At 37.0% G+C, this 10596-nt stretch overlaps 1 protein-coding gene across 2 annotated transcripts in view; it reads right to left on the bottom strand.

The window, feature by feature from the left end:
• The window catches only part of fam120b (family with sequence similarity 120 member B), a 24194-nt gene that overhangs the window by 9564 nt on the left and 4034 nt on the right, over positions 1-10596 (bottom strand). The window contains exons 1-11 of one of the 2 annotated variants that reach the window (XM_014001837.1): positions 9327-9410; positions 7851-7961; positions 7147-7337; positions 6456-6586; positions 6243-6365; positions 5880-6071; positions 5425-5689; positions 5124-5307; positions 4749-4850; positions 4411-4583; positions 1964-2056 (exon numbers count right to left, since the gene is read on the bottom strand). In XM_014001837.1, the coding sequence (XP_013857291.1) occupies positions 1964-2056; positions 4411-4583; positions 4749-4850; positions 5124-5307; positions 5425-5689; positions 5880-6071; positions 6243-6365; positions 6456-6586; positions 7147-7337; positions 7851-7959 (1563 nt within the window). In that variant the 5' untranslated portion in view covers positions 7960-7961; positions 9327-9410. Of the gene's footprint in view, positions 1-1963; positions 2057-4410; positions 4584-4748; positions 4851-5123; positions 5308-5424; positions 5690-5879; positions 6072-6242; positions 6366-6455; positions 6587-7146; positions 7338-7850; positions 7962-9326; positions 9411-10596 lie in introns of those variants that run through there. The other variant, XM_014001838.1, reaches the window with a different exon arrangement.

The following is a 10596-nucleotide window of genomic DNA, read 5'->3' as shown; positions in this document are numbered from 1 at the left end:
CACACACACACACACACACACACACACACACACACACACACACACACACACACACACACACAGCCCTGCTTGCCACCTGCTTCCAGTCAAACATCTTCTGGAAACAATGGCTCCCTGAACTGAGACATAAAGGCCTAAAGGCACTCGAAAACACACACTAACACAAAACCTGAGAGAAACAGGAGACGGAGAGCAACACGAAGAGATACAGAAGAGGAGAAAGTGGTCAGATGTGAAGAGTCAGAGAACATGAGAACACACAAAGGCCAGGGACAAAGACTGAAATGTGTCTGTGTGTGTCCATCCAGTGGGGTGGAGTGTGTATGGTGTAAATAGCTCCATGTGGTGAGCGTCAGCCAGGACAGACAGCCGACTGTCGCCAACATACCCTCCCTGTCACACACACGCAGAACACACACCAAACTCACAGTCCCACGGGGAGGAATGCTGCAACTGAACTACTTACGATCAAAACCTGCTTACGTTTCCCCAAAACTGTTTCAGTTTATTACAAGTCATCTATTTTATTAAAATGAGCTACTTTGATTATTAGAAGCCCTTTTTTTGTTTTTATCGTGGTGTAACAATCAATAACTGTCTTTTTTCCATGTGCTGTATGAGCTGTAAAGTCTGGGCATCTGGGTTTGTGAATTTAACATATATGTCAGTAACACAGTGAAAGCTCCTCCTGCAACTCTGACTCTTCTCTAAATCAACGCCCAGATCTAATTATTGTGTAGAAAACAGGCAAGCAGCAAAAATACAAATTACTTCACATAAGTATGGTAATTAWGTAGTAAAAATAAATGGGACTACAAAAAAGGGAGCAAACACAACAAGTGTTTTATTTATTTATTTTTTTTCCCAGAGAGTGAATCAGGACAGCTGATTTTCTTATGCTGTAATCTGTAAAAGACACTACTACTGTCATCATCATGATTATAAGGTGCCAAGTGGAAAATAAAATATTTAAAAATGTCACTAACCCATTTTCATTATTTAGCTCACAATCCGATTGTAAATACCTACCAGTAGTTAACATTTTATTGTTAATTAGCTTACTGTTCTTACATTTTGCTAATTTTTACTAAATGTGGCTGTGGCTGAGTGGTTAGGGGAGTCGTCCTGGAACCAGAAGGTCACTGGTTCGATCCCCCGTCCAGCCGTCTCAGTCGTTGTGTCCTTGGGCAAGACACTTCACCCAACTTGCCTACTGATGGTGGTCAGAGGGTCTGGTGGCGCCGATGCATGGTAGCCCCACCTCTGTCAGTGTGCCCCAGGGCAGCTGTGGCTACAGTGTAGTTTGCCATCATCAGTGTGTGAATGTGAGTGTGAATGGGTGAATGTCTGTTAGTGTAAAGCGCTTTGGGGTCCGGAGGGACTTGAAAAGCGCTCTATAAGTTCAGTACCATTTACCATTTACCAATAATAAAAATGTGTTAGTGACACTTTTTTTAACATTTTGTTTTACACTTGGAGCCCCATAGATGGTTTGTTTAAATCAAGATTTAATTTGCCCTTTGAATAACAAATACATTGACAACATGTCATCGTTCCTGGGCTTAATCAATAAAACTAATTTTATTTGATTTTTCCCATAATTTTTAAATCAACTAACRTTTTTTATTGTAAAGCTTTAGAAGTTTAAATTAAAACAAAATCACTGCTTTTTCTCATACTTGTTCACTCTCTTTTTTTTAACTGTTTTATGAATTCTTGGAAAGTCAATCAGCAGCATGTTCATGCTTTCTTCCTCCTTTCCCTCAGCTTTCTATTAATGGAAACATTTTTTCAGAGCTTGTTTACCACAAAATGTCTTTGTTTACTGTAAACACCAAAATACATTGTCTTTTTGTGGCAGGGAACACAGCAAAGTCTGTGACACGAACAGAATAAAAAACAATGTTTTTTAAATAAAAAATACCAAAAACAATGTTTGTATGTTTTTGTGTTTGTGACCAACCTGGATCTGCTGAAGCTGTGGGGGGGATTTCAGCCTTACAGACACAGCCTGACTCAGGTAAGCGTCTACGTCTTCATGAGACAAAGTTTGTACCTGGAACATACACAAAAACCACACACAGAGGACGATACATGGTTTGCCATCTCAATCCCATCTTAGTGTGGGTCCGTTTGTTTGGTCTGCTTGCTGCACAACAATTCAACAGAAAAAGAAACAACGCTGACAGCAGAAACAAAGCTTCCCAGTCGTGTGCAAAACAAACAAACCCTGGAGTTATTTAAATAGAGGAGTGAGAGTGGAATGTGAATGCAGCAGTGATCAGACAACGACGACTATTGTGTGTCGGGCTGTCTGCTCATCTCTGATTATCTACTCGTCCAATGGTCTGTTTGACAAGCTGCTCTCATGTCTGTCTGTTGCTCCTTCATCCATTCAAATCAGCGACTGCCAGTCACCGTCTGTCTGTTTGCCTAGAGTCTGTCTGGACTCCTGCCTGTCAGTCCAGCAGCTCTCTCTATCTAAGATGGTAATATTTGGTGATTATCCAAAACAGATATGGAAATACATACGACCTTTTCTAAATTATGTTTTATGTAGCATTTAGAACATACATACCTAACTGAAAAAAAACATTTAGAAGACATCACCAACATTCATTTCTCATGCATACTCCATACCATCTACTTTTTCATTTATTATTCCTGAGATTAATTTAATCACAATCCAGCAAATCAGGTTATAAAAAGAAAACCCTCACTAAAAATCTAATTATTTTACTTTAAAACAAGAAGAAACACAAAAAGATTGTTAGAGTCGATTCCCTGTTGTTCGTTCCACATCAAAGTCAAAGTTGGTGATTATCCAAAACAGATATGGAAATACATACGACCTTTTCTAAATTATGTTTTATGTAGCATTTAGAACATACATACCTAACTGAAAAAANATTCTCTGCTGCTCTTTTCACACCAAAATCAAAGATTACTGAAAATTTAAAACTACATTTTGTTGGCTTGAGAGTTGGCCAGCTGTCATGGGAAGAATGCACCGAATACAGACACAAAAAGGAAACCATGACACTATTTTACATTTAAAGTATTGACTTTGGAGATGAATAAAATGTTAACTAGGGCCAGATATGGCCCACAGGCCATAGTGTTTGACAGTTTGACACATCTGATCAAAACATTTTACAACCAGCATAACAACAAAGGTCTAAATACTTTATGTTTAAAACCCTTTAGAAGGAGCAAATTAGGAAAAATGTCCGTCTGACTACCGTAATCGGTGCTTTTGTTTTTTGATAGTTTTGACTAAAATGATTCTGTTTGCTGTAAATTTGCACTCACTTTTTGCTTTAAATAAATATTTCACTAAAGTTTGGCTAGATCTAAACATTTTTTGAAAAAAAAAAATACAAATTCTGAATTTTAAATTTTTTTTTGTAATTAATACCTTATATAAATGTTCCCCTCAATTGTTTCAGTACTTTGTGTGTATACTAAAACATGTCTCATCCTAACATAATGATGTTGTATTTTGACCAAAGCATATCAGAAAAGCCCTCTGGTGCTCATGTCAGTTTGTAAAAAAAAAAAAAGGGGGGAGTAAAATATGTAGTCTTTAAAACCGTTTGTGACAGGGCTAATCAATGAAACTGCATCATAATTTGTATTTTCTTTTTATAATGTGACGCATGCAAGTTTAATTTTCATCCTCTAATCTCTGTTTTGGTGCAAAATCCAAAATACACAAATCCTTACTTCTTTGAAACGCAAAAGGCATTAGTTTAAAATGCACAAACATAATAAGAACATAAAAGTATTGAGGTAAATTATAAAATGTCTTGAAATATTTAAAGCCWTTGGATGCTTATAAGACCTGCTGCTGACGCAAGAGCTGAAGTTCCAAAGATCTGCCTCTGTGATTAAACTGGGCTCTGTGTGGCTGATAATGGCTACTGTCAGCCAACACAAAACAGTGTCAACAAGCAGTGTTTCATTTCACATCACAYGTTGACAAAAGAGAGGAATGATTGTTGTGTGTATGTTATTGATGCTGATCCCAAATCAAAAGCTGACCTGTATGTATAATTGTCACCAAATAAATTTGGTCTTTCATTTTCTGTTTACGTAAATCAGCAGGTGCAGATTTACCACCCGTTCATCAACAGCAGAGCAGATTCTACAGCCACAGGAGACATAATAATCACAGAGGAGACGTCATCACTTTTAAGTGCCTAGTTGGTGATAACACATGTGATATTTACCTGTACTTTCAAGTAAAACACAAGTATTATACTTTTATTTTGTGACTGAGAACTAAAATAAGGACGAAGTGTAAAAATGAAATGATATGATATTTTTCTGTTTTCCCTGGCGTATTACATGCGGTTATAGATATAAAAACAATAATAACAAACTGTTAGATAACCAAGCTAATATTACCTGTAGGGTGATGTATGTGATCAAACAAAGAGCAGCCAGGAGGGAGTCTTCAAGCGCACCATACAAGTCAGAAAACTCRAGGCAATCAAAGATCGAGAGGAAGGCTGTAATGCGAAGCGCAGAAACCTCTGGTCCAGTGCTGAACCACAGGAAGTCCAGACTGGGTTCACCAGCTACAAATTAAAACAGAAAAAAACAACAAATAAAAAATAAACACTTTATAACAGATAACTGATGTCTATTAGTCTTTTTAGTATAACTAAAACATTGATGCATCAGAGGCCACTGATGCAACAGTATTATTATTTTTATTTTATTATTATGATAATGAGCAGTACATGTGAGGTTGACAGGGACAGGATGGACCGTGTCAGCTTCTTTCAAAGGATTTCCAGGGTAGACAAACCACTCTTTGATTACAGGAATATCCACAGTGCTTCCTGAAAATGCAAGAATAAAATCCAGTTTTAACTTTAACATTTCCTATTATGAAACTTAAGAACTCTTAAACAGCAAATGTAAGAAGCAAAAAAGACGTAACATTCTTCATAAGCGTATTTTCCACCAGAGGACTTTGTTCTGTTTGTGTATGAAGATGAATGCTACGTTTTCAAGTTTCCAAATGGATATGCTTTATGTTTTCTTTTTTATGTAAATCTTTACACATGTATTGGTGTTTGGGTATAACCCACTCCATGTGTCTGCCTTCTTACGATCTTGCCCGAGCAACAGCAACAAGCCATAGATGAGTTGTCTGCACTGCTTGTAGACGAGGGCCTGAGGCAGCAGTTCAGTGTCCTCCTCATCCTCCAGAGAGTTGCTGCATTCTGTGACTCCGGCACACACGACACTGTAAACCATAAAACCGTCCGCTGCTACATGCTTCTCTCTACATGCCTGTGGAAAACCACACAGAAAAAAAAAAAAAAAGTTTGACCACTGTAGGATTTGTTATGTCAAAGAAAATGAACAAAGACTTGAAGCTGAAATGCTTGTTATGTGTTTCTTACGTGCCTTTAATATTTCAGGATTAACATATTTCTCAAACGCAGAAGGAAGAGCAGGAATGTCCACTCGCTCAAACCCTTTCTGTCCTGGCAGTAAATAAGCGCAGATGCCCTTTTTGAGTAGGTCTCTCAGAGGAGCTGATGCATTCAGAGACTGAGGGACGAGGTCAGTTTGTTCATCTTCTGGGCGACAAAGAGAGCTCACAAACTGGGCTACAGCCTGGACCACCTGATCCTGAGGAGCACCAGAATATGGTACTGAACTGGTTCTTCTGTAAACAAAGTTAAGAGGTTTGTTTACATATATTTTTTTCTCTCTACAGACAAAGTAAATTATAAAGACATAATAAATCACAAATTTCTGCTAAAAAGATAGCCTAGTTAAAGATTTTCTGATTCTGTGTAATTAGTTTTGAAACCGCTTTGTGCTAAAATAATTGCTCTAAGTCACTTGACAGGTACCTGTATGTGGCTGTGGCATTGTTTCTGATCTGCTGCACGCGCTCCTCTGACACGACATCGTTACCCAGAAGACAGGCCAGCAGAGGTAGCTGAGGAACAGCCAGTCCAACGGTTCTGCAGAGCCTCTGCCGGTCGTACATGACAGTGGTTAGGCTGTTGAGCCGCAGCTTTGCCACAGACAAGTAAGGGACACTTAAAAGATGAGATAAAACTGCATGTTCAGATCAGTTTGTCAGCAGCTCTGTCACTTGTTATCTATAAATTACWAAATCCAAGACAGTATTTAGGTCATACCTGTCATTTTGCAGTCATGAAAAAGCACTTTGAAAATCCAAGTGTAACGACGTAATCACTTTTACAAACCTGTTATATATGATGAAGTCTGAGTCCTGTCCCAGAATGCCCATGCTGTCATGCTGACGAGCATAGCTGGCAATCTCATAATCTGCCTCTCGTATCGAGCAAAACACTTCCTGACCTAATGACCTACAGAAAACACCAAATCTACATTCATGTAAAAAGTATACATTTCTGCATGGTGGTAACTGAATTGTAATCAGATTTGAAAACACTCACTTGAGTGCGTAAGGTGTGAATGTTGCCAAACATGATGGCAGGCAAGACATCCTGCCGGGCTGATCGCCATATTCTTTGATGTGACTGAAAATCTTTGATATATCCCTGTTCACCCTGCGTCGCCTCTTTACCTGTGAAACACGGAAGATGCTGTTTGTTTACACAATCTTGAGACCGTTAATTTACAAGAAAAAACAAGTTCACATCACTTTTTTACAAATTAGATGCAGAATATTTTGAAAAAATCTGACTTGTGCATGYAGTACTGCACAGGACAACCTGATGGTTGAAACCTGTTTCTGAGAACATCAAGTAGAAACCTATAGYTCAAACACCAATATCTCTCTATGTCTACCTAATCTGAATCTCCATATGGACTCACAAGGGCATTAGGGTCAGTCACCCAGCAGATTGTCTGCTGTCCTCTACATTAACTGCATAATTCCTGTTGTCTCAGGAACGTCATGAATTTTCTTCAGGACTAATCCCACCCAGGACATGTACTGTTTAAACTCTGGCAAAGGGATGTGTGACTGTGACCACATTGTTTTTTTCATGTTTTATTATTATTCTCTTTTTATTTTACATTTTCTATCTTGTGTTTTTTTCCACTAGAGTATAGCACCTCAAATATCATAGGATGTTTCATTGTTACGAAAATAAAGATTCTGATTTGTGTGCCTGTGCTTACCCACTCTTGTCTTTTCTGCTCTTCTACTACTCCGTCAAAGAAAAAGACCAATCTGATGCCTGCGGAGGTGAACGCCTCCACCCAGCTCTTCARGATTTCCACATATTCCTTCCACTGGCCCCCACACACCCAGTCCTTACACGAATACCAGTGGCAAAGACAAGACATGCCATCCACAACAAGAGTGGGACCTACACAAGAGCAAAAATGTTCATGTAACAAAAGTGGAGGCCTGCTTTCTAACCTACTCAGCAAAAACACCCTGAATCAGACGTTTCAGCTCTTATGTAAAAGGATTACATGCATGCAACAAAGAGTTTGTAGCTCAGTGGTGAACAAAAGTGTTTAAGTACAATATGATATAAAGTTTTATTGCTCAAACCACAATATTCTGATGTAAGACGTTTTGGAATATTCATGTGACATCAACATTACTAAAACTTAAACAATGATAGATAAAAAGTCTGTAATTTATAATAAAAACAGAAGATTTGGCATTTGATTAATTGTGTTTTCTTGTGTCCTCAAAATGTGGTTAAGTATCATCAGAGTATTATTATCTAAATTTAGAATAAGGTTATAATGCTGCTAATTCTGCTTCAACGTTTAACTATTTTAGTACATATAACAACATGCTGCCACTGCCACAATGACAACCCATTAAAAGCTCAGGTCAGTCTTTATGTTATGTGGGTATGGACAACCTTGCTGGTTTTTGGCAACATGTTGTCTGGCCATCTCTCTCAAGTCCACCGTCACACAGGCCTCTGGACAGCAGCGCTCCAAAAAGCTCTGAAGACCTTTTACACCCATTCCTAAACAAAATGAAAACAAAACATTTGAACAAAAGGCCAATGAAATCGCTACGACTGCAAGATAGAAAAGGCATTATTTATTTTGATCATTTGATAATTCATTTTTTGATCAAACTGATCTAGAATAGAATAGAATAGAATAGAATAGAATAGAATAGAATAGAATAGAATAGAAAAGAAAAGAAAAGAAAAGAAATAGCCTTTATTGTCCCGCAGCGGGGAAATTCAGGTGCCACAGCAGCATCAGTTCAAACGTTCACACACTAGTTACTATAAAAACGATAGACAGTACACACACAAAACAAAATTAACACTCACTAGACATGATAAAACTACTAAAAATAAATATATAATATAAAGAATTGTKCAAGAATAGAAAACAACATTTTGTTTCAGAATCTGACATTAGGAATCAGAAATTGCCTGTTTTCAGTGCAAAAACAATCTCAACAGACCAATAACTACAGTGCAGTGAAGTATCACAATGCGGACAAGAAACACAGATGTGCAATTACAGCAGATTATGGTTGAGTAATTACATTGAATAGTAACAGTGCAAATGATTGTGCAGCAGCAGGTAAATGTGTTAATGTCCTTGTTCCAGTAGGTGTAAAAGATCATGTGTACATTCTATGTGAACACACAAAAATACAAAAATTTGTGAACACAGATATACACTAATTTATACTATATACACRCTACTTAAAACTGCTCTACTACTCTATGAAATCTTGTTTTTTATGTTATTAATATCAGTCTATGTTAAAGTCTTTTCTGTATTTTTAATGAATAGTTTTTTAAAAATAGCTTTTGTTATTTTAATCGTTTTAGACGTTTAGTTTTCTTTAAAATGTAACCAGAGTCTGGGTTTTCAGGTATTGGGGCTTTATACGAAACAAGCAAGTTCTATTAACAGCTTCAAAAGGTACAAAGGTAAGCACTGAACTAAGCAAGTTCAGCACTTACCTTTTTACCTTTTCAAGCTGACCACTGGACTTGAGCTGCTTGAATATAAAATTTAAAAACTGGACAAATTAGGGTGTTTTGTTTATTGCTTCAGTAATAATAAAACTTAAGGTATAAACATTCAGGTAAACAGCTTTTGCTCCCAGAATAAACATTTAAAATTGCAGCGGCTTGTTATAATGACACAATTAGGTCATGTATTATAAACAAGTTACATGGCTGCTGTGTAGCACGAGAGTGAACATTTGTTTTAAAACGATGATGCTAACTGAGCTAGCTTACAACCAGTTACAACATCGCTTTCAGCTACATGTATTTGTCCTTGTAAACAAACTAAGTTTAGTCTGCAGGTTCAGTTACCTCTTGTAATATCCCATTTATTTAAAAAAAAAGTCTTACTTTAAGAGCTTGACGTGCGTGTATAGCGTTCAATCGTATGATCTGTTTACTAGACGAAAAGTCCAATTACTTCCTGTGTTGACGCGTGACGTCATKACGTTGCAAAACAAAGCACACGTGCTCGGAGGGACTGGCAAGTCGATTTGTTCTGTTCAAAACAGAGAAGCCGATGTAATTTAGTTCTTCTAGAAGTAAAATGAATGAAGTAGAACATGTCAGATATTCAGTAGGAGCTTCTTCTGATTTAAAATCAGCATTTTAGAAACCTTAAGCATTTTTCTATTTGTTTTATCGAACGAATTAGGGTTTTCCCATATTTTATTGATTTCAGCTCCAAATAGGCCTATTCACAAGTAGCTCTACATTACTTGTATCATTAATGAACATTAAAGATATACAAAATTAAATAAAATAAGTACTATAAGATATTTACATCTTATATATTTTAAAATACAAGTTTACTGTTTTTATTGCTTAAAGAGTCCCAGGTTGCCATTATACTGCCATGCTGTCTAGCAGTGCCATGAATGAGAATGAACCATTATGGTTTTCTGTCAGTCCTCATAATGCCTCTAGGTGTGGATAAGAAAGGGTCTAATTGCTCTCCAAGAGAGTGGGGGGCTCTTCTCTGGAGTCACAAGCTTAGGTCTACCTTCTCAACAGAAAGCAACCCCATCCTGTTCATTCTATTGTCTACACAGAGGGGCAGCAAWAAAGAAAAGAACATATGCTGGCAGTCAGTCCAGCTGTTGTTTCTTAGCCAGATGTTCTCTGGAGTGTGCAGACAATCGTCCCAAACAACCAATATTCCTTSAACAACTTTTTTAAGTGCAATCTACTGTATTAAAAAGGATATTAATTAATTTTCAAAAGAAAAGAAAGAGAAAGAAATACAATAACACCAGTAAAAAAAAAAACTAAAAACAAGCCACATGGTTGAACCAGATGTACTGTAGTCATGTTGTTTAAATAAAGCAAAGGTTTTTATCTCATGAGTATAAAGATGTTAAAACTCATTGCAACAAAAWTTTATAATTTAGCTGCTTGACAATAATGGGTGTTCTGTGAGGTATCTTTAGGGGAAAAAAGGAAAATAAAAGTACTTTAAAATATTCAGTGTTTTTATTTCAAATTATATAAACACATATAAATGTTTCATTAGGTCTACACTTTAATTCTTGGGTGTAGCTTATAAAAGGGCCTTTTTTTACAGCCACACAAAAAAACCACACACTATGCAAACATCTGCGCATTTGTAATCCCCCCCCCA

Source organism: Austrofundulus limnaeus, unplaced genomic scaffold (assembly GCF_001266775.1).
Source record: "Austrofundulus limnaeus strain Quisiro unplaced genomic scaffold, Austrofundulus_limnaeus-1.0 Scaffold10, whole genome shotgun sequence".
Lineage (NCBI taxonomy): Eukaryota > Metazoa > Chordata > Actinopteri > Cyprinodontiformes > Rivulidae > Austrofundulus > Austrofundulus limnaeus.
The sequence above is the reverse complement of the archived record's forward strand: the minus strand, read 5'-3'. Positions and strand labels throughout refer to the sequence as shown.